We start from the raw sequence: 21,993 nt of genomic DNA, 5'->3' as shown, positions 1-21,993 counted from the left end.
TGTCCTATGTTTATACTTTTTAAAATTACTTTACAATCTATATTGGTGGTACTAGTGATTAGACCTAGTTCATGTTAAGTAAGAGGTCCTCTCTACCGCTGAGATTTCTCTAACACATACTTTTGGTGATTTGGGCCTTGTGTAGTTAGTGAAAATCAGGGAAAGGGAGCTGAGGGTAAGTACTGTGGGCCAGTGAGATAGCTCAGACGTCCCGAGTTCAATCCTCCCTTGAATCCACATGACATTTTGCATGGGTCCACAATGGCACCAACACACTCACATCAAACAACACACATATATCAGATAAATAAATATAAAAACGTAAATGATATTGTACTATAAGTTGGCTATGAAGTAGAAAGCATAGTTTCTCAACTGAAAATTGTTTGGGCTTATAAAAATAGTGAAAATCTCTGTGGCCAGGGAGATGGCTCAGTGGTCAGTGCCCTTGCCGTGTAAGCAGGAGGACCCAGGTTCAGATTCCTAGCCTCCATAGTTTTTTTTTTTAAAAAGCCAAACATGGTAGCTTTAGTATAGGGGTAGCTGAGAAGAGGGGATCACTGGCCAGCTACAATGAGCTACAAGTTCAGTGATCTCAATAAAAATAAATTAATAATAATAATAATAATAATAATAAAGTAGAGAATAATTAAGGAAGACATCTGAGGTTGACCTCTGGCTTCCACACACACTGGCACACACATGTATGGATAAACCAGTACATACATGTACATACAGACATGTATGTAATTCGGAGCTCGTGACCTTTGGGGGAAGTGAGCCAGTTTGAGGATGCAGTGACCGGTTTATTTCGTGTGCAGGAAATCCAGCAGCAGATCTTCCAGCAGAAGCACAGTATGACGATCCTGGAAACTCAGATCGGGTGCCTGACTCCAGAGCTCTCCGAACTGAAAAGACAGTACACAAGTGTCAGCAATTTATTTAATACCAAAAAGAGCGCTCTGCAGGATCACTTCGCCACGTTCTTAAATGGTGAGCATGATGCGTCTCCAACTTTGTTTCTGACAGTCTCGAAATATGAATATGGAAACAGCACTGTGGGCCCAAAAGCTGGTCTAAACTAGATTTCCAGATAGCTTGCACAGACCATATTTAAAGGAATAATATTTGAATAAGTCCCTTGGGGGAAACACTGTTAATGTCTGGTATAATTAATATCCCTTTTTTTTCAAGCCTTAAATCTTTATTTTGTGGTCACAGGGACCAGTGTGGTCAGTGTGGGTGTGTCTGTGAGCACGCTGCCTCTGCTGATGTCTTTGGATGTCCCGTGTGCTTAGAAAGGTGTTTGTGCAAAAAGTACACCAGATTGCTCTCTGTACTCCACTGGTCCTCAGCACTGGGTTTGAGAACACGTCACGGCTTTGCCCACCGCTGTGGGAAGCAAGCTCCTAGTCTCTTGTGTATCAAGTATATGAACTACTGTCTGAATACATGGACGGTTTTTTTTTCTTCTGCAGAGCAGTGTAAGAACTTTAATGATTGGTTCAGCAACATCAAAACGAATCTTAAGGAGTGTTTTGAACCACCGGAAACAAAACTGAGCATGGAACAAAAGCTGCAAAAACTTTCTGTAAGACACAGATGCCAAAAGCTTATCAAGACTAAAATGTTTATGAGAAATCTTACTACGTTGTCTGGGCTGTCCCTGATCTCCTGTGTTTAACTGATTCTCCCACCTCTGACCCCAATAGCTGGGACCTCTGACTTTGTTTAGATGGTACATTATGTTCTTAAGGTTGTTGGTAGCTCCAAGCACTTCCCCTCTCCCCCAGCCTCAGGGATAGCAATGTTCGTGGATACTCAGGTCCTTTATATACAATGATGCAGTGTTTGCATGTATCTTGTACGTTTTCTCCCTTGTTACTATTGCTGTCCTATTTAATGCATTACTTGATGGGGCTCCAATTCCCTCTAGTGATGTCCTGTGTCCTTGGAAAGGAGCTTGTGCAAACCTCATACCATATCGCTCCCTGTATTTAATTGGTCACCAGCACCAGGTTTCAGAACATAGCATTGCATCAATTCTGCTCATTTTTACATTTGTTCATTTCATGGGCCTCAGAAATTGATACCCGGACCTTGAAACATGAACACTGGGATGGGGGGATCTGGGCAAAGGTAAATAAAGATAATCTGTTCAGTTTCACACGTGGATTGCCAGAAGGAGAATGAAGACAGTACTTACGAGAACTGAAGCATCACCAAGAGAGGAGATGTTAGCTTTCTCCATCTTGTTCCCATGCGGTGTCATAGTGGTATTTTTGCTTGATGTAGGCCTCAGAAAGTCAGATGCAAACACAGACACAAACACAAACACGCACACACACACACACCACACAGAAACACACACACACCACACACACACCCCACAAACACCTCCCTTCTAGAACTATTGGAAGTGTTCTGTCATTGGCGTCAGCCATGGCGTCCTAGCCCAAGGGTGTGGCAGACACATTTGACTTTACTGTAGGTGTAACTGACTTTTTGTATTTCTTAAGGATTTCTTGACTCTTGGAGGAGGAAATAGTAAAATACAGCAGGTGGAGACCGTTCTACGCCACGTGAAGACGCTCTTACCCAAAGCTCACGTGAAAGAGCTTGACAGCTGGCTCGGGAGTCAAGAACTGGAGTTAGAGAACATGGAATCCATATGCCAGGCCCGAGCAGAGGAGCTGAATAACTCCTTTCAGCAGCTACTGAGGTGGGATACTGTGGTAGTGCTTTCCAGTTCACTACAGCATGGGTACACATGCTGAGACAGTCAATGCATACCAATTTCCCAAGTGAGATCGGTGCAGCTGTTCCTTGCTATCCCTTAGGAACTGGTTGGAGGGTTCTGTGGATGTTCCTTTCTGGAAATTGCATGATATTTGCAATACTTGATGCACATTCTTCCATATACTTTACTTAAACCATCTGTAGATTTCTTATAACAGCTGATGCAATGTAAATGCTATATAAAGAGTTGTTATACTGTATATTTAAGGATTGTGGACAAGAAAGAAAAAAAAAGGCTGTATGTACATTTCAATACAGATACAGTTTGTTGTCAAATGATTTTGATGTGTTGTCATTGTCATCCATGGATTTGGAGCTCACTCATACAAAAGTAGACATTTAAAAATACTGATTTTTATGCATATGGATGTTTGCCTACATGTACGCTTGTGCAACACGTGTGTGCCTGGTGCCCAGTGAGGTCAGAAGAGGGTGTCAGCTCTGCAGGAACTGGAGTTATAGATGGTTATAAGCTGCCATGTGGGTGCTGGGAACTGAACCCAGCTCCTTTGAAAAGGCAAGGGCTCTTAACTGCTGCACCAAATCTCCAGCCCCTCTTTGCCTCCCCCTATTGGTATAGCAGCTAAGGCCTCTCACAACAAGCTTTCTACCTTTGAGCTGAGACACTGACTGTGACTTCTAAATCCAGGTTCTGTGCTGGGAATACAAAACTTAAGGGGTTTCTTCGAGCTATCCAAAATGGCAGTGGTTCAGAGGAGAGTCCAAACATTGTTTCTTCGCTGGTCAACTTCCTGCATTTGTTTGCTTCTTTGGCTGTCCTGGAACTCACTCTGTAGACCAGGCTGGCCTCAAACTCAGAAATCTGCCTGCCTCTGCCTCCCAAGTGCTGGGATTAAAGGCGTGGGCCACCACCGCCCGGCGGCAATAATTATTTAAGTGTAGATGTGTATCAAGTTAAGGTATTTGCTTGTTTGTTTTAAATAAGCAGTAAAAATCTAGCTGCTGTATCACCCTCTGGTTTCTGCCCAGTCATTTTTCTTATATTGTGTTCTAATCTGGGAATTGGCCTTGTAGATTGGAAGATGATTGCAGAAGCCTAAGTAAGTGGTTGACTAATCAAGAAGAGATCTGGAAGGAAATGGAAGCATCAGGAGAGAGAACGGATCTGTTTTCCCAAGTGTTAACTAGGAAGAGGTAGGGTGATCTTCACCGAAATGCATTTGGGAGTGTGCTTTTTTCACTGGGCTCCAATAAACTGTCAATGGTATTTGGAAATTACAGGGAGCAGTTTGAGACTCTGGCCCAGCTGAGTGACTCTCTGAAGGAGCATGGGCTCACCGAGGGAGAGGAGACAATCAAAGAATCCACGCATCTGATTGATAGATACCAGGCTTTATTGAGACAATTACATGAAATTGAGGAAGAGGAGAAGTTACCAACTGCTGAAGACCAGAGCTTTAATGATCTAGCCCATGATGTCATTCACTGGATAAAAGAGATTAAAGAGTCCCTTATGGCTTTGAATTCATCAGAAGGCAAAATGCCACTCGAAGAAAGAATCCAAAAAATAAAGGTATAACCGCGGAAACCAAATTTGAGAGGTCAGCGTGAACTCTCATTTTGAAAAATCTTCAGAGGATAACTGCAAAGATTTCTTTCTTAATAGAAAATAAGACCAGTGTGGGGTGGTTGAAGAAATTCAAATCGCTGAGCTTACAAGAAAAACAGGGTGGCGATGGCCTAAAACTAATTTAATGCATATGAAAACGAGAAGGTACATTCTTCTCTTCCAAGAGGGCAGTGGCCAGTTATTTCATCATCCCTTGTGGCAGATAAAGGTCCTCTTACCTCACAGCAGGAGTCTGGGAGGATACAGAGTCATCTATGTCGGGAGAGCTGAAGGCTTACAACGTGAAGGGCCGGGGTAGAGAGGAATCTTGGGAGTAGGTAACTCTGCTCATGAAGCATCACTGGCTGCATAGTGTGTATGGGGTGAGGCGGAGAGGCGGGGGATTCTCTAGAGCTGTGACTTCATCCAAGAGGAGAGTCACTAAACATGACATGTTAAGAACTGCAGGGATAGCATGAGGGTGTGTACTGGAATCACGTCTGTTGGGGATCACGGCAGGAAGCAGCGATGAGCAGTGAGCTACAAGGGCTGCTAAGAATGAGTGTTCAGAATCACTGTCGTAAGTCTCCAGACACGGTTTCTCCAGGCAGTGTCAGTCCTGAGTGGTTGCTTCTAAGACAGGAGCTTAGTTTTAACAGAACCAAGAAGGGACAGGGAGCTGGGAACTAGCCCTGGAGAACAGAGCTCACAGGAAGGACCACACATGAACGTCTTAGATATATGTAAACGTATCAATCTTAAGAGTGGCCAGGAAGGAGGATTTGTCAGGGTTTTTGAAGATGAAGGGTGAGCAGGAATACAGTTAGTTCAAACCAACACTTCTTTATTAAGAATCAACTGTGTACACTGTGAAGTGGGGAGGTGTCTTCATCATTGGAGTATATATAAAATGAAAGGTTTATTATGAAATAGCATCACGATATAAGCCTGACAAAAACTATTTCATATCTGATATCTGGGAGTAATTCAGATGAAGTTATAGAACCTTCTTAATTCCAGGAAATCATTGCCCTGAAGCCGGAAGGGGATGCTAAAATCCAGATGGTGATGAGACAAACAGAGCACTGCGAGACCCCGCTGGCTCAGGAGACCCTCATGGACCTCAGCAACCAGTGGGACAACACGCTCCATCTAGCCAACACATACCTAAGGTAAAGGCTGGCCGCTTTCCATGCCCAGTAAAACCATAATAAGTGTCTGGATAAGATAGCTACAGGTGAGAAGTCTGTGAGGGGTGGCCACCGTGGGGTAGATCTCCAGAAGAGCCAAGAGATGGCTTGGTAGTCTCTGTGGCCCTGTTTAGGGTGGCTGAAGCCTGAAGCCTGTGGGGCTCTTAGCAACAGACCCATTTTGTCTTTCCTCCCTGCTCCTGTGCTAATGCCTTCCCTTGATAGCATCCAAAATGGGGAGACTGTGGAATAATGAATTATTTTAAATCTTAGTCTAAGAAATTCTTAGGTGTAAACATTGTCCTATAAACATATTTCTGTGAAGATTCTCTTTTTGTTGAAAATGGTGTGTGTGTGTGTGTGTGTGTGTGTGTGTGTGTGTGTGTGAGTGCCGATATGTGTGTGCTACAACACACATGTGGAGGTTAAAGGACACCCTGTAGCCAAGTCACTCTTTCTACCTTGTGGATCCTGGAGATTGAACTTGAGTCATCAAACTTGGCTGCAAGCCCCTTTACCCTTCGAGCCATATAACTAGTTTCTCTTGTGAAGATTCTTCTTTATAGCATATCCTTTAAGACACTATATCATGTTTTTATTAGTTCTTGGAGGATTTTATGTATTGCATTTTAATGATACTGACCTATTCCTCCCAGATCTAGCTACCCCTCACCTGCACATCTTCTCTCAATTCTGTGTTTTTTCTCTTTTTTAAAAAAGTAACCTCCAGAGTCCTTGTGCCATCCACATGCTCATGGATATGAGGTCATCAACTGGACTGAGGTGCCCCTACCAGGAACTACACCCTGCAGGGCTCATGAGCCCCTCCCCTTTTATGCTAGACTCTGACCTGACTTGATCTTGTGCTGGCAACCATGGCTGCCATGAGCTCAAGAGTGTCGGAGGCTTGTCATGTCCAGAAGAAGCTGTTTCATTTGGCCCAACTTGACCACTGGCTCTTATACTCTTCCATTCCTGTAATGGTTCCTGAGCCTTCAGTTACTAGCATATCTTAAATAGCACATTTCTTATTTGGAATTGAATCCAAATTGAACACTTTGTGTGCGCATGTTTGTTTATGCGTGTGTGTGTGTGTGTGTGTGCATGCACGTGCACGTGTGTGTTTATGCATGCATGCATATGTGTGGAGGCCAGAGGTCGACTTCAGATGGTGGTCTTGGGCATGTCTACCTTGTCTTTGAGCCAGGGTTTCTCACTGGCCTGGAATTGTCAAGTAGACTGGCTGGCCAGTGAGCCCGAGGCATCCACCTGCTTCCTCCTCTCTCACACACACAGTACTTGTAAGGCTGTGCTGTCACACTTGAGTTTCTCTCTCTCTTTCTCTCTTCCTTCCTTCCTTCCTTCCTTCCTTCCTTCCTTCCTTTCTCCTTCCCTCCCTCCCTCTGTTCCTTCCTTCCTTCCTCCCTCCCTCCCTCCCTCCCTCTGTTCCTTCCTTCCTTCCTTCTTTCCTTCCTTCCTTCCCCCTTCCCTCCCTCCCTCTCCCCCTCTCTCTTTCTTTCTAGACATTGGGCCCTGTTGATTGAATTCAGGTCTTCGTGCTTTCCAGGCAGGCACTTGACTTGCCCAATCTCTCCAGCCACTAGTTTTATATAAGTGTAAAGTAGGATGTTATAGTATATTGAAGTGTAATAAACATTGCTGGGACTAGTTTGGAAGTAAAACATTATTTTGTAATAAACACTAATTGTGTAACAAAAATTATCCCTAAGTAATACTCAAATAATGTCTGAGCTACATTTAGTACTGTTTAAAGGGTTGGAATGTTAACTAGGGTCCTTGGAAATAACATGCCTTGATATCACTTTAATACCACTTACAAATAATGTATGTTGAATAGAGTATACAAAGTGCCCCTTCATTTTGCTTAATGCCGTTTCTTTTGTAAACTCTTTTTGCAACATTTAGCCATCAAGAAAAGCTTGTACTAGAAGGAGAGAAGTATCTGCAGAGTAAGGAGGGCCTGAGGCTGATGCTCACAGAACTGAAGAAGCAACAAGAAGCAGGCTTTGCTCTACAGCCTGGGTTGCCAGAGAAGCAAGCCCAGTTAAAAATTTATAAGAAATTCCTCCAGAAAGCCCAAGATTTGACATCCTTGCTAGAGGAGCTAAAATCTCAGGGCAATTATCTCTTGGAGTGCACTAAAAATCCTAGCTTCAGCGAGGAGCCGTGGCTGGAAGTGAAGCACCTGCATGAGAGCCTTCTCCAGCAGCTCCAGGTGAGATACATGGGCAGAGGAAATCTGTGTGACAGGGACTGGGCCTTGACTGTGTCCGTGACAGCCAAGACACGAGACTCTTCTGCAGAACTAGTGCTTGGAGGTTGTTCTTTTGCTGAACCCAAAGCTTTCAATGGGTTTCAGTTGTACATGAAAATACCAACTCCCAAGAAGGGAGGAATCTTCCTCCAATCACTTTTAATAGAGAAAGCCATTGTGTGTTGATTACGGTATTTTCTCTTGTTGAAATTCCCCTTTTCAGTAGTTAGATAGCTTCAAGTTCCTTAGGCATCTCTATGAAGATGGCTATGTGAGCATTATTCACCCATCCATGCATGCATCCATGCGTCCACCCATCCATCTATCCATCCATCCATGCACCCATGCGTGCATGCATCCATCGATCCTTCCATCATCCATGCATCCATCCATGTACCCATCCATCCACTAACTCATCTCCCTATCTACCCATTTATCCATCCACTCATCTATCTCCCTATTCATACATACATACATACATACATACATACATGCATACATACATCTATCCATCCATCCATTCATCCATCCATGCATTCATCTATGCATTCATCCATCCATGCTTCCATTCATCCATTGTGGAGAGCTTTTTGACTGAGCGGGCTTGGTCAATCCATCCATCCATTCATCTATTCATTCATCTATTCATCCATCCATCTATCCATCCATTCATTCACTAACTCATCTTCCTATCTACCCATCTATCCATTTATTTTTCTACCTCCCTATCCATGCATCCATTTATCCATCTACTGATCCCTCCATCCATGCATCTATGCATGCATGCATGCATGCATCCATGCATCCATCCATCCATCCATCCATGCATCTATCTATTCATGCATCCATGCATCCATCCATTCATCTGTGCTTCCATCCACCCATCCACTAACTCATCTCCCTATCTACCTATCAATCCACTCATCTACCTCCTAATCCACACATCTATCCATCCATCCATTTATCCATCCATCCATCCATTCAATAACTCATCTCCCTATCTACCCATCTATCCATCTACTTTTCTACCTCCCTATCCATGCATCTATCCATGTATTCATCCTTGCATCCATCCATGCATCCATCCATCCATCCATCCATCCATCCATCCATGTATTCATCTATCCATCCATCATCCATCCATCCATCATCTATCCATCATCTATTCATCCATCCATCATCTATCCATCATCCATCCATCATTTATTCATCCATCATCCATCCATCCATCCATCCACTAACTCATCTATCTACCTTTTTATCCATCCACTCATCTACTTCCTATCCATGCATCTATTCATCCACTCACCCACTTGTCAAATTTATCTGTAAACAAATGCATCCACTCATCCACCAACGCACAACCACTGATGTGCTTAGTCATATAGCATTCATCCACCCACTCATCCATCTAGAGTAACAATTCATATAAATTGCCATGTCCCTCCCCTGGATCTTTCCATATGATCTGTAATTGAATGAGTTCAGATAAATTGTCCTCTTGTCATAAGAGTCCATTCTTTCAGTAAAACTAATTTTAATTCCTTAAACATTGAAAGCCAGCTTCAGTATGAGGATTACCTGACCAAGAAATCCAGATTATACAAATTCTGGGCGGTGGGCACAGGTTTGGATGTCTACTTGATTGAATCATCTATAGGTTACTTCTGCTGAATGTCTAATAAGATATGGTCCTCTTCCTTCCTTAGCCCAGGGAGATGACCTGAAGATGATTTTGCTTTTGAGTTATGACTACTTCTTTCTAACACAAATTTGCTTGCTTTTTTTTTTTTTTTGAGAGGATCGTGGAGATAGGTTGCTTTCTCGTTGTGTCATTTTTTGAGACGCATACTTTTTGCTTCAAAGCAACAAATAAAACCTTACTTATTAATGTTTGTGATTTAGTGATATAAATTGTAGTCATTTTGTTTTATAATTCTCTTGACAAATTGCATTTAGGAAGGAAATTAAGGAAGCATGTGAGGAGCAAATGTTTTATTAAGTAATTTTTATCAGGATATGGAGACTTTAGTGACATTTTAAACACTAACAACTCTGGGTCAGTTATGGGCATGTTCTTGTTTCAATATGAAATCTTGTAAAGTAAGTCTGTGTAAATTATATAATTACTTTGAGTGAGTGAAAAAATATATTTAGTTGTCACTTTTTTTTTTTTTTTTTTTTTAGGATTCTGTGCAAAAATTAGAGGGTCATGTTCAAGAACACAGTTCATACCAGGTTTGCCTCACAGACCTAAACACCACACTGGATGATATCTCCAAGGAATATTTCAGTCTTTGTGTTGGATCTAAGAACCAAATAATGGCTAAGGAGAAAATGCAGAAATTACAGGTATTAAGCTATGTCCAAATATAATACACATTTTGGGGGAAAAATCACATTCTTGACAACTTTGACTTTTCGGTAACTTTGAGCAAAGAAATTCAAGTGCTATTTAGAAAGGTCTCAGCACTTCGGGAAAAAAAAATGGAGGGAGGCATGCTTCTCTACTGGTCAAGTCCACTGGTGAAGCCATTTGAACAGTGATTCAGTAGGCCCTTAGAACAGATAGTTCTACCTATGACTAGCCTGTCACACCTCATTATCTCCATTTCGTAAACAACAAAATTCCAGGGGATTCTGAGAAGCTAGAGGATGAAGGCAGCATAGAATGACCTCGAGGAAGTGAACCCATTTGCATTCTCCAGCTTGGACAAATAGGAATTGCTTAGATGTCTCCCTGTCCATTTTCATTCTGGTAGAGCCTGTGAGTCTCCCTCCCTCCTTCCCTGCAGCCGCTGCACCCGCTAGTGGAGATCAATGGCCTTATCCACCCTGCAAACCACCTTTGGTTTCTCACCACTTTTAAAATCATCAGTGCTGCAGGCCCGAGTAGTGCCCTGTGTAAAATTAGCTTTTAATTTTAAATACTAGCATTAGATGGATATGGGCATTCCAAATGATTTCTTTATCCCTTTTGATACTTTTCATGGTGAGGGTACTCATTCAATGTTTGAGTTTTGAAAAGCCTGATCTAGCCAGGCAGCGGTGGCGCACGCCCTTAATCCCAGCACTTGGGAGGCAGAGGCAGGCAGATCTCTGAGTTCTGAGTTCAAGGCCAGCCTGGTGTACAAGTTCCAGGACAGCCAAGGCTACCTGTTGAAACACTGTCTTGAAAAACAAACAAGCGAACAAATGAACGAGAGAGAGAGAGAGAGAGAGAGAGAGAGAGAGAGAGAGAGAGAGAGAGGCATATGCCACCACATCTGGCGATTTACCTATTTTTACTTTACATAGCCTGCATGTGGCTATGTGCCATGTGTATGCAGTCCCCATAGAGACCAGAAGAGGGCGCTGGATATCCTGGAACTGAAATTAGACGGTAGTGAGCAGCCATGTGGAAGCTAGGAAATACATCCAGGTCCTTTGGAAGAATAGTCAGCGTTTTGATTTGCTTTGTTTTAACCACTGAGCTATCTCTCCATCTCAGCAAGCTGTATCTTAAGTGAAATATACCCATCAAATGCCTACTGACAGACTGTACAACAAACATTTTCCTCATTACTTGGTACAGATTTCCTAGTTCTTATGAGAACTTGAAACTTCTATTAGAAAATTTGATGTGGAATGCCACAGTGGTTTAAAATTTTCCCCAAAGTTTCTTCTCTGAAGTACTAACGCTTTCATTTTTATAATATACGTTTTATATTAGTGAAGCAGGATACTTTATGATTTACAAAATGTCAGCCCACTTTTCTGAGGCCAGAATGGCGATACTTTCTATAACAGACTCTGCTCTACTCCCAGGAACTGGAGAGCAGACTCCATATCCAGGGCGGCGCATTAAAGAAGGCTTCTGCATTAGCGAAATCCATCAAGCAAAATACATCTTCAGTGGGACAGAAGATTATTAAAGATGACATAAAATCACTTAAGTATAAACAAAAGGATTTGGAAAACAGAATCGAATCTGCCAAGCAAGAGACTGAAAACGGTCTCAACAGCATCCTTAAATCCAAAAGCTCGACAGAAAAACATGTAAAGTTTTCTCTGCCAGGTGAAGAGATGCCGGCCACTTCTGAGGTGCCCAAGCCCACTCAGGAGTCGGCAGCAGTGGGCGAGTCAGGGGGAGACCGGGAAACAAGCACGGTAAGTGCCGTGATTGTGCTCTCTAGACACTGAGTCTGAGAGTAAAGAGGTGTTCGTCTTTCCAAAGAGTCTCAAATCAAGCATTCTGATTTCCTAATTAAGTCCTCAAAGGACCGGCTATTTGTGAAGCTCACTTGTCAAAAGAACCCTCAGAAAATGGTCCAGATTTCTGTGGTGAAATATTACTGTTCAGTCTGTTCAAATGTCAGTCATCAATTTAGGCTGATTATTCTCACCGCTGTGTAATCAGATACAGTTTCGTGGGTCAGGAGCACAAAGGCAAATTAGAAAAGGCAAAGAAAGAAAATGCGCTTTAGCCATTTCCCCAGTTTAATATATATATATATATATATATATATATATATATATATATATATATATCCCAGAGCTTATTTTTTTTCCCACATTTGGTCAATTTTGTAAATGAAACCAGAGACTGTTACAAAGGAATAGACTCCTTTCTCTTCTTTGTCACTGCTTTAGTGCAAATACAGCTGGAGCCGCTGCCAGGTCATTAGTGAGAAACACCGGTGCTGGGCTCCTGAGTCTCTTAAGGAGAAAGAAGAAGTGTGTTTTCCTGTAGCTCTTTTCTTCTCTTTTAAAATGTTGTTTACAACACTTTTAAGAGGTTTTAAATTTTTATTTGTTTGTATATTTATTTATTTATATGTATGCATGTGTGTGTCTTGATTATATGTATATGTTCATACATACACACATATACATTGTGTGTGTGTGTGTGTGTGTGTGTGTGTGTGGTATGGAGGTGCACGCCCCTCTATATGTACACAGAAGGCCTCTATCACTCTTCATTTACCCCTTTGATTTTGATGTGGGACCTTTTCCCAGAATGTGGGGCTTCCATTTTTTTCATCCAGGGTGAAACCCAGCAAGTCGTACATCCTCAGCACCTCTGCCTCATGGCAGTGGGGCCAAAGGCCCGCACAGCACATCCGGCTTGTTGCATATGATGCTAACGATTGTACAGGAAGAGTTCAGCCCTTCTGAGAGCAAATACACGGCATTGCCGAAGGGGCTAACCACCTGTCAACCCTGTCAAGCTGTCTAATCACCTGTAAACAAATTTTTCCATCCTATCCTTACTATGACACCCTGGTTCAATAGAATAGATTTAAAACTGCAGGAAAATCATCATCCAAGAATGGCTTTTAATTTTATTACGCTTCAGTTGAATCTTAAATGAAAGAATTACTGAGAATGTATGACAGTTCACTGAAAAGAGTGTCTTGTTTTGTTTTTCATAGTAGAAGAATTTAAGACTTTATCTTAGTTAGGGTTTCTACTGCTCTGATGAAACACCATGACAAAAAAAAAAGCAAGCTGGTGAGGAAAGGGTTAATTTGGTATACACTTCACATTGGAGTCACTGAAGGAAGCCAGGACAGGAACTCAAGCAGGGCAGGAGCCTCGAGACTGGATCTGATGCAGAGGCCACAGAGGGGTGCTGCTTACTGGCTTGCTCTTTATGGACTGCAAAGCCTGCTTTCTTATAGAACCCAGGATGACCTGGAGCCAAGGAATAGCACCACCCACAAAGGGCTAAGTCCTCCCCCATCCGTCACTAATTAAGAAAATGCTTAGAGCCAGATCTTATGGAGGCATTTTCTCAATTGAGGTTCCCTCCTTTCAGGTGACTGTAGCTTGTGTCAAGGTGACATAAAACTAGCCATTGTGGACTTGGAATCATTTTCCTAAGTCTGGATTACAGAAAGGTCATTTTGATTCTGTAGCAACATGCTTTCTTCTTTTGTAACGTGACATTTTCCCCGAATCTGCATTTTGTGTTTCTACTACCAGTGCTGTCATCTTCTCATTATATACATAGTAACACCTCACTGTGTAAAGTTAAGACCAGTCACGGTTGAACAGTACCATGGGGGAGGGAGGTCAGAGATCAACTCTTATGAGTAAGACCCAGGTGTAGTGAAGCCCATGCCACAGCTCGGTGTGAATAGCTGGGTGGGAGCCTTAGCACAATGAACACACAGGGCATAGGAGGGAACGATTCAGTTCATGATAAAGCTGATTGATCAAAAAAAAAAAAAAAACAACTGTTTGATCCAAAACTATGGTAACAATGCTGGAGAGTGTGGCCGAGCCTCAGTCCCAGCTGTTCCAGTAGTGAGAGCCTTGCTCATAAGACAAGCAAAGTACCTGCTATAGCAAAGGCAAGCCCTTCATTCACCGAACATCGATTGAATGCCAGTGAAATGTCTTGATGGATAAAGTTGCTTGCTGCCAAACTGGACACCCTGAGTCGGAGTCCCGGGACCCACCTGGTAGAAGAGGACTTCAGAAAGTTGTGTTCTGACCTTCATACAAATGCTGTAGCACATGCACAATCTCATATCTCTCATAGATAGATGATAGATAGATAGATATCTAGATAGATAGATCTAAAATATTTATTGAGACCTATTTAGGGTGAGTTGTTCTGATAGAATGTGAAGACACAATTTTCACAGCTTTCATTAATGTTCCCTACATGCCATTTTGGACTCTGGAGGAAGTTTCTTGAGATACATTTTGGGACTTCTTTTTATTATTTATGTGAATGTGTATCTATCTGAGCGTGTGTGTGTGTGTGTGTGTGTGTGTGTGTGTGTGTGTGTAGTTTCTGAGTGCATGTGTGCACATGTGTGTGTGTACACATGTGTCTGTTCATGTAGTTTTTGTAACTGCATGTGTGTGTGCAGAGGCACATGTGCAGGTGTCCATGGATGCAGAGTCCCTTGAAAGTGGAGTTATAGGGGTTTGAAAGCCAACTGCTCTAGGTGCTGGGATCCAGACTCAGCTCATTTCAATAGAGCAGAAAGCAGCAGTCTTAACCACTGAGCCCCTAACAGATTAGTATAATGGGTCCCTAGAAGAACTTGAAAAGCTTTTTAATCCTTTTTACTGTCTCTGTCTCTCTCTGTCTCTTTCCCTCCCTGTCCCTGTCTCTCTCTCTCTCTCTCTCTCTCTCTCTCTCTCTCTCTCTCTCTCTCTCTCTCTCTCTGTGTGTGTGTGTGTGTGTGTTTCTCTCTCTGTTTCTTTTATAGTTCTGGGCAGTAAATATTTTCCTTTTATATTTTCCAATAACATTTGATTTGAGTTTTGTTGGAAACATGGCTGTGCTTGCCAGGAATCATTGTGTATTTCTGTCTTTGAACCCATTGCTCAGACTTCCACCCTCCTGTAAAGGTCACGTGAGTTAAAGAAGAGGTGATCAGAGGCGGGGACTGTCCAGTTTCTTATGACTTCATGTAGTATCTAAAGGAAATGAGAGTGAATAAAAACAAGGAACATCATGCATTCCTAATTTTTTACATTTTAAAAACAATTAGAGTGACATTCCTGCTTAATTGGCATGATCCTTCTTGTCCCATTCTTCCCAGGTTGCAATCTGTGTGACAGAATTGCTTCAGAACTCCCCAAACCTTTTTGTCTGTAATGATTTTCTAATTTCCTTGTCACCACATATAATTGGTTTTCTGTTCTTTTCTAAAAGAATTCTGAGCATCTATAGTTTGATGCATAAGGAAACATGGGTAGGTAAATCCTAGAAGACAGATGATTGTTCACGTGGGCAAACGAGCCAGGCTTCCAGCAGTGGGTAAGCAAGCGGACACATGGCCAGAGTCAATGCTTAGAGGGGAGGGAAGAACATGTAAGGAGTCAGAGCAGGGTTCAAAACAGTGGTGGTTGAGGTTTGTGTCAGCTGGTGTTTATCCTGGTACCTTGAGGGGAAGGGGAACCCTAAACACATATGCACACACATGCATACACACACTCTGTGCATGTGCATACGTGAATAGCAGAACCCATTGTTGGGACTCATACCCACTTCATCTTTCAAGTATACATCCTTGTCCTTCTGGCCAGTATAAACATCTTGCTTCTCATCTTAGAGACACTGTTTACAATCCAGAGTTTATTCTCCCATAGGACCAGTGAACTCCAAAGCACAGTCATCGGCAGTGTGCATTTGAGAACATGCTCCAAAGACCTAAAACCTTAGTCTTCAAAGAAACCATATAAAGTGTGTCTCTTAGTAAGGAATGGTGGTGCATGCCTATAATCTGAGCTCTTGGGGGGTGGATGAAGAGAATCTAGAATTCAAGGGCAGCTTCTCCTATACCGTGAGTTGAGGATAACCTGGTTTACAAGGGACTCTGTCCCAAAAGCCAAAAAGAAAGTGTGTGTCCTGACCCTGAGATGTTATGCTAGGGAACTGAAGCCCAGAGAGTTGAGTCAGGAACTTGGGCATCCTTTACTTAGTCTGATTCTCCAAACTGTGCCCCACGGTTTTACATAAGGGGCTGCATATGTAGCTAGTTGGGATCTATGTGAGATCTAGCAGTGTGAGGTTAAACAGGTTCAAATAGGTTTCCTTTGCTCCACGACCTTAAATATACCCACACCCTGTGACCTTTGCTGAGCTGTTGTGGGCACCTTTCAGGTACCACCAGGTTTCTTCCAAACCTCAACTGTCTGCCTCTGAGCCCATCCAAACTCTAATCCCATCATTCCTCCCCAATGGCTGATGAACAGCTGCCTCGGTCTCTGTTACAGGTCCTCAGTCTCTCTCGTTGTTCACAAGTTATTGATATCAACCAGAAAGGACTCAGTATAATAGTCCTTGTTTTTCCATCTGATTGGAATTCATGTTTTTGTCCTTTCAGTTGAAAAAAAAATGATGAAGCAGACAATAAAGAGTCAAATGTCGACATGGACTCAGTTCTCATAGATCCCTTAGCTGGAGATGAGGAGACACAGTCATCAATAAGTTAAACAAATGAGACTCTAGTTACTGACACTTAGGAAGGAAGGAAGCCATCCTCCCCATTCGCCCTTAGCTACATTGTTGGAGTTCAGTGGTAGGGTGGGGAGGGTCTCTTGCATGAAGCAACATCTGAGCATAGATGCAGCCGTCAGGTGGAGCTGGCAGAGCCTGCGCTGGGCATGGGGCAGCTCTGGACAGAGGGATGGGATGTGGAAAGTGGGAGGCATGTCACTGGCTTAAGAACTCTGTGGTTCCCTGGACATGGTGGTGGCGCATGCCTTCAATCCCAGCACTCAAGAGGCAGAGGCTGGTGGATCTCTGTGAATTTGAGGCCAGCCTGATCTACAGAGTGAGTTCCAGGACAGCCAGGGCTACACAGAGAAACCCAGTCTCAAAAAAAACAACAACAACAAAAAAACCCCTCTGAGGCTGGAGCACAGAATAGGGGTATCAGAGTGACAGTGACAAGGGCGGAGAGGTCAAAGGTTGCCTCCTACATCACAGTGGTGTGTTAGACATTATAATAAGAATCCTGCGGAGAGAAAAGCACAGCCTGGAGACAGTGTCTCTGCCTTTTGTGTTTGTCTTTTGTATGTGTTTGCTATATCCATGTGTACAGAGTTCTGAGGAAAATACCAAGTGCCCTGTATGGCTCTCCATTGTATTCCTTTGAGACAGGGTCTCTCACTGAACCTGGAGCTCGCCATTTTCCTACCCTTCCGGCAACCAGCAAGCCTAGTGTCCCTTTAGTTCTCCCAGTCTCCCTCAGTACTGGGGTTGCAGGTGCATGCAGGGCCTTGCCTCATGCTGGCCCAGCAAGTGCTTTGTCCCCTCAGCTATCTTCCCAGCCCTCATGTTGCCTTTAATGGTGATGTTTGTCCTTAAAGTTATTTCTCATTGCTTTATATTGGAATAAAAATATCTTCCAAAGACAGTCTGACTTCTGTCTTCCTAATGGCAGGTTATAAGTGGTAGATTTAGGGTTCTGGCTGTCACTGTGTGTCACAGTTATGGAACTATTGCCTCTGACTGGCAAAAAAGGGTAGTGACATTACTATTGACTTGGCCTTCTTGATTGGTCACACTGGTTATAATAGAAATGATAACTGAGTCTGGAGGACCAATTGATAACTGTTTACTAGTAATCAAATGGATTATGATTTATGAGTAGTAATTTTATTCTAGGCAAATAGTCTAAAGAAACTCATGATTCAGTGAGACTTGTTTCAAAACCAGGGAACCAGGTATAGAAGTGAAAACCAATATGCAAGCATGCCAGAGAGAAAAGGGAAAAGACATGTATGTGTACATGCAGGAACTGTAGAAGTGCTTGTGTCAGAGCAGCATCCATAATGAGAAGGCTGGGAACCAATGGCATTGGTCACTGTAGTGACAGTTAGCTTTAAGCATCAACTTGGTATCATCTAGAATTACCTGGGAAGAGAGTCTCAGTGAGGAATTATCTATATAAGGTTGGCGTCTGGGCATGTTGTGAGGAATTTTCTTTTTCCTTTTCCTATGTATGTATGTATGTATGTATGTATGTATGTATTCATTCATTCCTTCATTCATTCACTTTACATCCCAATTGTTACCCCTGTTCCTCCCAATCCTCCCTCACACAACCCCTCTTCCCACACCCCCTCCCCTTCTCCTCTGGGAGGGTAGAGGTTCCCCCTTGGATCTTCCCCCATCCTGACACATCAAGTCTCTGTAGGACTATGAGTATCCACTCCCACTGAGGCCAGACAAGGCAGCCCAGTTATGGGAATGGGATCCACAGGCAGGCAACAGGTTTAGGGACAGCCCCCAGCTCCGGTAGTTGGGGGAACCACATGGAGACCGAGCTGCACATCTGCTACATGTGTGCAGTGGCCTAGGTCCAGCCCATGTATGCTCTTTGGTTAGTGGTTCAATCCCTGAGAGCCCCCAAGGGTCCAAGTTAGTTGACTCTGTTGGTCTTAATTGGATTAATTGAGGTGGTAAGTCCCATCCTGAGTGTGGGCAATGTCTTCTGACTGGCCATATAAAGGATAGAAGTCAAACTAAGCACCAGGCATGCACGTGCAATGATTCGTTTTTGCTCTTGACCTGTGGTGCTATGTGACTCGCTGCTTCAGGCTCCTGCTACTGTGAATTTCTCACCACGATGGACTCTAACTTAGAATTGTAAACTGCAGCAAACCCTTAATTCTTTACATTCCTTTCGATCAGGGTGTTTTGTCTCAGTAACAGAAACATAACTAGCAGAGTAATCTAAAAGGTAAGCTGTGTTCCTCCGTTGAGCAAAACATACCCACAGAACCATAGTTGATGTAGACCTGTTAGCCTTGATTTCTGTAAGAACTTAAACTACCAATATATAAAGTATACCACAGTAAATATGAACAATACATACATATATATATATATATATATATATATATATATATATATATATGGACTACAGGAGAGTGTTTGGTTTGGGAGATAAGGTTAGAGGAGTTATGGAGGGTGGGCTTTAAGTTTCTTTAATATAGAAAATTATATCACTTTAATCTTTGTTTTCAGTCATGTGGGGTTTTTATTCTTTAATATATATCTCTGATTTAAGATAAAACATTCTATAGTAGTATGTACAATCAAAATGAAACACAGCAGAGGCTAGTGGGCAGGCCATGAGGAAGTGATGGAACTTTTCAGGAGCCAATCAGGGAGGGCCTGACCTGGGTTCCAACCTCCCTGGCATGAGCCAAAAGAGTGTTGCCTGTTATGTTTGAAATGTTCGTTTGAGGGATTCTGTTGGCCTTTCTTTCATGGTTGAAAATGGCTTTGGGGGTTAATGAACAAATGGATTTGAGGGCAGATTTGAAGTGTTTGATACACATTGTCTGACCACTGAAGTCTGACATTACAAATGTTGCCTGTGACATCCTGGGTAATAGAGGTCCTCAGATGCCAGCTCTCCAGGTAAGAGGAAGTTTTGGATTCTTGGTGGATAGCAGTAATAGATAACTCTCTCTCCCAGGGGCTGGTCTCTAGGCCTTTTGTGAGGGCTCTCTTGTGTCCAGGGGGTAGACATTTGTGGGGGTTTCCAAGGAGGTGAGAGGAGGCAGGCACCACCTGCAACAGTGTTCCCCCTCTGCAAGTGTGCCCCCCTGCAAGTGTGTCCTCTGCAAGTGTGCCCCCCCATGCTCTTCTCAACCCATTGCCTCCCTGGATCTCTCCGAGTGAGTCTGTCTTCTACATGGGTTTTCACCAGAGCCTGAGTTAGGTTCTCAGAACTGGAGGAGGAAACTTGTAAAATCATAATTATTTGTCATATTTCAAAGCATTGACTTACGCTGTGTTATTTCAAACATGGGTACCCTGCTCTCTTACCAGTGAGAGCTGGCCAAACTCCAGGCGGGTGCTTATTTTATGTAAACTTTTGATTGTAGAACTGTTTTCAGATTTACAGGACAGTTACAAAGATAGTATTGAATATTCCTTTATATCCCTGCATAGTGTCCCCTGTTGTTAACGTATTACAGTACTTGGGGGGAGGGGCGGATGTTGCTTTTGGTTTGCTTATGTGTTTTGTAAAGTTCATGTGATTCTGCCTTGAACATGCCAAGCAAATGCTTGATCCTCAGCACTGTCTCCATCCCTACCTCCCAAAATTGTTGGCATGGTGTCTGCTACATGTAAGTGTTCAATACATACTTATAGCCATGACCTAGTGAGTAAAGGTGCCTGCTGCCAAGCCCAAGGACCTGAGTTTAATCCTTGGGACTAGAGGGACAGAAGCAAGTCCTGCAGATTGCCTTCTGATGGTCAGGCATGTGTATGCACACATACATTCACGCACATGCACACACATATAGACACACACTAAAATCTAGTTTAAAAATAAAACAGAATTAGCCATTGAAAATGAAGTCAGCAACAAGTGTCCCATTGATAACCTAAGTTCCTAAAACATTGGAAAAATATCACTCCTTTATAATAATATATAATATAATATATAATAACATATAATAATCTTTATAAAAAGATGACTCCTTTATAATGTCTCCCTCCTTACATAGGTCTTCATTTGTTTTGCTAGTATGTTATGGGGTCATGTGCACACATGCTTACACATGTGCACACGCTCACTCAGATAAGCTTTCCGCCTTTTATCCTGAGGTAGAATCGCTGGGATTGCAGACATGAGTTACCACATTGGGTTTTCCTCTTTTTCCCGTAGTTTCTGAGTGTTGAACTTGGGTATACAGGGTTGCGTGGCCAGCACACGTATCCACCAAGTCGTCTCCCCAGTTGCCAAGATGTTATCCTCGTTACCAACTGGCTAGAGGCCTAATTTAGTCTCAGTGCCATGACATCTTGGTGTTTCCTCACTCACCTACTTGTTTTGAACTCCTGAGAAGTAGAAGCGAGCACCTGCTCTTTCCCTGGACCTCCTTAGTTTGTGAGTCCTAAGTATGAACTTGGGAACTGTTGCCTCTTCCGCGTCTGTTTCACTTCTTGTACGTTATATGTTATACCTCAGTATACAGTGGAGCAGTGTGATTCCGGAATGTATACTATCATGACAAAAACGTCTCATATTGGGGGAGGAGTGGCAGTGCAGGCATTAATTATTCTATGGGAACAAAGCCCATCTTTGGTGGTACCCAGATGCACTTCTTTGAAGCCTTTCGTCCGAGTCAGAAGGAGGAACTGGAATGGTTGTAATCAAGGAAAATGAAAGCGGTTCATTTGGATGGTAGGCTGTTCAGCAATTAATCTTTTTATGTTTTCAGAACTCAGCCGTGGAAATGATTTTGTCAAAACAACTTTCTCTCAACGTTCAAGAAAGCATGCAAAACGCCCAAGACGGGCTGGAAGTCAACGAGCTGCGGAATCAGCCTTTAGAATTGGACATTATGTTAAGAAATGAACAATTAAAAGGAATGGAGGTATGGGAACATGAAAACCACTAACGGCATGATTGCATCGTTTACCCAGTGCAATACAATATATTTTAATTACCAGAAACTTGCTTGTACGGAGTGAAAAGTCTTATTTAACCTTTGCCTGATGATCAATTTGGTAACTATATAATTATGTACTAATCAGTAAGCTGTATAACTCCAGCCATTTGAAAAGGGAGAGAGTTTAATGAACATTCGACTTCTTTCTGTACCACAAAGTTCCTGGAAACTTCCGTGAGAGTTTGGGGAATCTGACTTGGACATTTTCACAGCCCTGTGTCATTTGG

The 21,993-nt window shown here is 42.8% G+C and overlaps 1 protein-coding gene across 8 annotated transcripts in view; it reads left to right on the top strand.

The window, feature by feature from the left end:
• The window catches only part of Syne2 (spectrin repeat containing nuclear envelope protein 2), a 309,215-nt gene that overhangs the window by 129,321 nt on the left and 157,901 nt on the right, over nt 1–21,993 (top strand). For all 8 annotated transcript variants that reach the window (XM_076921989.1, XM_076921988.1, XM_076921985.1 and 5 more), the window contains exons 37-46: nt 822–993; nt 1,479–1,591; nt 2,520–2,722; nt 3,835–3,954; nt 4,042–4,333; nt 5,390–5,541; nt 7,486–7,795; nt 10,022–10,186; nt 11,642–11,983; nt 21,536–21,691. In XM_076921989.1, the coding sequence (XP_076778104.1) occupies nt 822–993; nt 1,479–1,591; nt 2,520–2,722; nt 3,835–3,954; nt 4,042–4,333; nt 5,390–5,541; nt 7,486–7,795; nt 10,022–10,186; nt 11,642–11,983; nt 21,536–21,691 (2,025 nt within the window). The remainder of the gene's footprint in view (nt 1–821; nt 994–1,478; nt 1,592–2,519; nt 2,723–3,834; nt 3,955–4,041; nt 4,334–5,389; nt 5,542–7,485; nt 7,796–10,021; nt 10,187–11,641; nt 11,984–21,535; nt 21,692–21,993) is intronic.

Source organism: Arvicanthis niloticus, chromosome 23 (genome assembly GCF_011762505.2).
Source record: "Arvicanthis niloticus isolate mArvNil1 chromosome 23, mArvNil1.pat.X, whole genome shotgun sequence".
NCBI classification, from domain to species: Eukaryota; Metazoa; Chordata; class Mammalia; order Rodentia; family Muridae; genus Arvicanthis; species Arvicanthis niloticus.
Note: the sequence above shows the minus strand (reverse complement) of the source record. Positions and strands in the feature narration are given on the sequence as shown.